General features: G+C 41.1%; 1 protein-coding gene across 2 annotated transcripts in view; it reads right to left on the reverse strand.

Annotated features, from left to right (window-relative positions):
- The window catches only part of LOC129868648 (vascular endothelial zinc finger 1-like), a 50,389-nt gene extending 49,185 nt beyond the window's left edge, over nt 1-1,204 (reverse strand). For both annotated transcript variants that reach the window (XM_055942812.1, XM_055942810.1), the window contains exon 1: nt 1,102-1,204. In XM_055942812.1, the coding sequence (XP_055798787.1) occupies nt 1,102-1,134 (33 nt within the window). In that variant the 5' untranslated portion in view covers nt 1,135-1,204. The remainder of the gene's footprint in view (nt 1-1,101) is intronic.
- Nucleotides 1,205-6,000: the final 4,796 nt, after the last annotated feature.

A 6,000-nucleotide genomic window follows, 5' to 3' on the forward strand; every position in this document is an offset into this window, starting at 1 on the left:
GTTTTGACAATCATCAAAAATAGTATCCCGGTGTCACTATCGATGTTTTACCCCCTAACTACCACAGTTGTCGGCTATGCCTGTGTTTATATCTTCTTGCCAAAACACACTGTAGCTGTATAAAGTAAACAGGGGACAACATTTGACTTAATGCAGACATGGGCTAGTAGAAATATTTCCTATTTTATGATAAACCAAATACGATTCAAGTTGGTGCAGCGAGTATGATGTAGACTAGTAATGGAAACTGGTAAGAAACGTAATTTGCTTGAATGCAGACCAAAGACAAAAATAGACAAATGTGACCAGTTACCCATGTTGAACAATTTAGTTAAACTTCTAACGTTAGTTCATCTAGCTATATTGGAGATTTGTATATAGTAACGTTATAGATTGAAATCTCCATCACCGAATCAGGATGTCGCACACTGAAATAAATGTGGCAAAAACACTGCTTTCATGCGTGCATAGTTTGAATTCTCTCTCTACCCGCAGTCACAATGTTTAGCTAGCTAAGCTAGTTAGTTAACTAGCTGGCTCTATTTCGACTTGAGGAGGTAAGGAAAAAGTTAAACGCTGACTAGCGAAATAGTAAGGAAGTAAACGTCAATCGGTAAAGTATTTTTCGTTTTCGAGTGATCTCTGGACGTTTATTTTAGGAGACTAATTGGCTAGCGAGACGTTGTTTATAAAGTAAGTTCCCACCATCAGACAGCAAAAAAACGCATCAATGGTTCCGGCCAATAACAAAAAAACAAGAGACTCAGACTGGCTGGCTCGTAACGGTGGCGTTCCCTCATGTTTGCCGGCTTTGATCTAACAAGCTAACTTAATGATCTAAATAACTGAATTCTTATTTAAGCAAAAAACATGTTTACCATCATAGTAATACAAAAAAATGAAAGCGAAAATAACAGATTTTTCTTAGCGTCATGCCCTAGCTACCTCACAGCTGGAAGCCTGGATGTTATTTAACATTGTTTTGCTTGGGTAGCTTTACTTAAAATTACACATTTTAAAAACGTCAAACCGTGAATGTCTTGAGTTTGCTACAGTTATTCCGTTAATTATAGTACTTTTCGGGTATCAAAATGTACTTACTTGAAATAGAAATGTACTCCAGCTCGGTTCCATTGCAACACAAAAATCTGCAGGAAACCTTCAAGAAACCTGAACAAAGCAGCCAAATATGGCAGCTGCTACAACTTCCTGTAACCCTTGGACTGTTCCACTTCTAAAGCATTTGGGGGGGGGGGGGGGGGGTGTAGTACTGTAGTTGTCATATCAAAGTGTATCACTTATTTTTAGCACAACAAAGGTTTGACATAAATTGTACTTATATAGAATGAATATCCAACATATATCAAATTGAATATATAACTACGTGGGGGGGGGGGGGATTTAATAAATGGTAGAGTTGATCAGTGAGAGTATTCGATTAACTGGTACGGGTTACCTTGTCTGGTTACACAAACACCTTGCTCCGGCCAAACGCTACACTACACCACGGACGTTAGTTTATTATCGGCAATGAAAGTATGTAGCGAACGGCAAAGCAGCGGAATAATTTAAGCGTGAGTCGTCAGACTACGGGTTGCATTAGTTTTTGAACCGGGCTACCTCCCGGGCATGAGCCAGATGCCCTGTTCAAAGCCCATGGCGAAGTCTACTCAAAACAAAAGTGACGTAGCCTAGGCCATATTTAGCATGCAATGAGTTTGATTCTATGTTCTCACATGCACAAGTAATTGCTTTTGATAAAAACACTTTAAATATTTTAACCAGGCAATTCAGTTAAGAACAAATTCTTATTTACAATGACGACCTACCAGGGAACAGTGGGCAGAACGACAGATGTTTGCCTCGTCATCTCCGGGATTCGATCCAGTAACCTGGCCCAACGCTCTAACCACTAAGCTAGCTACCGCTGATCGCATCATGTCGCATGTTGGGATACAGGGAGCTAACGTTAGCTGATCATTAAGTTTGACTAATCACTGAGGAAAATGTTCACCTCCAATTCAATTACACTATAAATAAAAGCACCATGATAATAGGTTTTGCTGAAACTCGTTATATCTATGGAAGCACTAGACTATTTATTGAAATAATACAGTTTCATAATTAGGGAAATCTTATTCTAGTTTGTTGTTTGCAGATAGCATTAATAGAGCATTTTTTCTAGTCTTATTGCAACTCACATTTCCATCTCAACCAAAAATCAAAGTAAAATGATACGACTAAATAATTTCAAACTTTAAATGCACTTTAAATTAAGTTTGATTTGATTTCGTCCCATTCTTTAACTTTGATTTATGGTTGAGATGGAGACATAAATCCAATATAAATTATTAATTTGTAGACAGACTGGAATTAAACCCTGAGTGGTACCAGCTTTTAGCAACGCAGGTGTATTTACAGTGCCTTCAGAAAGTATTCACACACTGTGACTTTTTCTACTTTTTTGTGGTATTACAAAGTGGGATTAGAATGGAGTAAATAGTCCTTTTTTTGGTCAACGATTTACACAAAATTCTCTGTAATGTCAAAGTGGAAGAAACATTCTAACATTAGTACAACAGTTGTGAAAAATTTAACATTAATATATCTTGATTATATAAGTATTCAACCCTCTGAGTTGACACATGTTAGAATCACCATTTGGCTGTGATTACAGCTGTGAGTCTTTCTGGGCACGTCTGAAGAGCTTTCCACACCTGGATTGTGCAACATTTGCCCATTATTCTTTTCAAAATTCTTCAACCACTGTCAAATTGTTTGTTGATAATTGCTAGACAATCATTTTCAGGTCTTGCCTTAGATTTCCAAGCAGATTTAAGTCAAAACTGTAACTCGGCCACTCAGGAACATTCACTGTCTTCTTGGCAAGCAATTCCAGTGTAGATTTGGCCTTGTGTTTTAGATTATTGTCCTGCTGAAAGGTGAATTCATCTCCCAGTGTCTGGTGGAGAGCAGACTGAAACCGTTTTTTTTCTAGGATTTTGCCTGTGCTTCGCTCCATTTTGTTAATTTTTGTATCCTGAAAATCTTCCCAATCCTGAACAATTACAAGCATACCCATAATATGATGCAGCCACCACTATGCTTGAAAATATGGAGAGTTGTCCTCAGTAATGTGTTGTATTGGATTTGCCCAAAAGATAACACTTTGTATTCAGGACAAAACGTTAATTGCTTTGACACATTTGTTGTAGCATTACTTTAGTGCCTTGTTGCAAACAGGATGCATGTTTTGTACAGGCTTCCTTCTTTTCACTCTGTCAATTAGGCTAGTATTGTGGAGTAACTATGTTGTTGATCCAGCCTCAGTGTTCTCCTATCACAGCCATTAAACTCTGTAACTGTTTTAAAGTCACGTGGGCCTCATGGTGAAATCCCTGAGCGGTTTCCTCCCTCTCCAGCAACTCAGTTAAAATAAAATAAAATAAAATGTAAGAGATGTGATGTGTCACTGGCTGCCTTGTTCCTGACAGAAAGGCTTTGTGACACTGGCTTCTGCATCCATATAACTCACGCTAAACACCTCTCCCCTCTGGAGCCCTCATTCACTCATGGATCCCAAGGATGTTGGCAGCAGGGTAGCATGGCAAAGAGCTAGAGAAAGGCAACAATGACCTTCTCCTATATGACCCGATCTCCCCTAAAGTATTTTAAAAGGCTACCCCAAGTATTCATTTCATATAGGTTAGCCTCAGGAGTTTTTTCTTTCTCCACCTATGCCCTGTAAGTACCAGCTGTGAAATGCCTCCAGTTATAGCCTATACCATAGCATAATTTTGGAGCTGCCCGAGCAGTGACTCTTTCACATTTAGATGGTCTACTAGAATACATCCCTGCCTGGAGGTTATGTTCCAGAAATAATTGTTAATTTCTGTTTTCAGCACAGACTTGTTAACTAATCTGACATTGAACATTGTCAGAGCAATACATTTGTGCTCAATGGATATTCAAATTAAATACAATTTTATTTTGTGCCGAATACAACAAGTGTAGACTTACCGTGAAATGCTTACTTACAAGCCCTTAACCAAACATGTAGTTTTAAGAAAAATAAGAGTTACGAAAATATGAACTAAATTAACTAAAGTAAAAAAATAAAGGTAACACAATAAAATAACAATAACGAGCCATATCTACAGGGTTACTCCTATCGAGTCAGTGATCGAGGGTACAGGTTAGTCAAGGAAATTGAGGTAATATGTACATGCAGGTAGGGGTAAAGTGACTATGTATAGATAATAAACTGAGTAGCAGCAGCTTAAAAAAAGAGGTGGGGTCAATGGAAAATAGTCCAGGTAGCCATTTGATTAACTGTTCAGCAGTCTTATGGCTCGGGGTATAAGTTGTTAAAGGAGCCTTTTGGACCTTGACTTGGCGCTCTGGTAGCACTGGCCGTGCGGTAGCAGAGATAAGTCTATGACTAGGGTGACTGGAGTCTTTGACACCGCCTGGTATAGAGGTCCTGGATGGCAGGAAGCTTGGCCCCAGTGATGTACTGGGCCGTATGCACTACCCTCTGTAGCGCCTTGCTGTTGAATGCTGAGCAGTTGCCATACCAGGCGATGATGCAACCAGCCAGGATGCTCTCGATGGTGCAGCTGTAGAACTTTGAGGATCTGAGGACCCATGCCAAATCTTTTCAGTCTCCTGAGGGGAAATAGGCCCTCTTGCCCTCTTCATGACTGTGTTGGTGTGTTTGGACCATGATAGTTTGTTGGTGATGTGGACACCAATGTGCTTGAAGCTCTCGACCTGCTCCACTACATCCCTGTCGATGTGAATGGGGGCGTGCTCGGCCCTCCTTTTCCTGTAGTCCACGATCAGATAATTTGTCTTGATCACATTGAAGGAGAGGTTGTTGTCCTGGCACCACACCGCCAGGTCTCTTACCTCCTCCCTATAGGCTATCTCATCGTTGTCAGTGATCAGACCTACCACCATTGTGTTGTCTGCAAACTTAATGATGGTGTTGGAGTCGTGGTTGGCTACGTAGTAGTGGGTGAACAGGCAATACAGGAGGGGACTAAGCACACACCCCTGAGGGGCCCCTTTGTTGAGGATCAGCGTGGCAGATGTGTTTTTGCCTACCCTTACCAGCTGGGGGCGGCCCATCAGGAAGTCCAGGATCCAGTTGCAGAGAGAGGTGTTTAGTCTCAGGGTCCTTAGCTTAGTGATGAGCTTTGTGGGCACTATGGTGTTGAACGCTGAGCTGTAGTCAATGAATAGCATTCTCACGTAGGTGTTCCTTTTGTTCAGGTGGGATGATGCAATAGAGATTGCTTCATCTGTGGATCTGTTGTTATGCAACTTGGAGTGGGTCTAGGGTTTCTGGGATGATGGTGTTGATGTGAGCCATGACCAGCCTTTCAAAGCACTTAATGGCTACAGATGTGAGTTCTACGGGTCAGGAGTCATTTAGGCAGGTTACCTTAGCGTTCTTGGTCACAGGGACTATGGTGGTCTGCTTGAAACATGTAGGTATTACAGACTCGGTCAGGGACAGGTTAAAAATGTCAGTGAAGACTCTTGCCAGTTGGTCAGCGCATGCTCTGAGTACACGTTCTGGTAATCCGTCTGGCCCTACGGCTTTGTGAATGTTGACCTGTTTAAAGGTCTTACTCACATCGGCTACGGAGAGCGTGATCACACAGTTGTCCGGAACAGCTGGTGCTCTCGTGCATGCTTCAGTGTTGCTTGCCTCAAAGCGCGCATAGAAGTCATTTAGCTTGTCTGCAAGGAAGGACACCTGTATCTTTGTAGTGACTGAGTGTATTGATACACTATCCAATGTGTAATTAATAACTTCACCATGCTCAAAGGGATATTGAATGTCAGATTTTTTATTTTACCCATCTACCAATAGGTGCCCTTCTTTGCAAAGCATTGGAAAACTTCCTTGGTCTTCGTGGTTGAATCTGTGTTTGAAATTCACTGCTCGATTGAAGGACCTTACAGATAATTGTATGCGTGGGGTACAGA

This window comes from Salvelinus fontinalis, chromosome 13 (assembly GCF_029448725.1).
Source record: "Salvelinus fontinalis isolate EN_2023a chromosome 13, ASM2944872v1, whole genome shotgun sequence".
In the NCBI taxonomy this organism is placed as follows: domain Eukaryota; kingdom Metazoa; phylum Chordata; class Actinopteri; order Salmoniformes; family Salmonidae; genus Salvelinus; species Salvelinus fontinalis.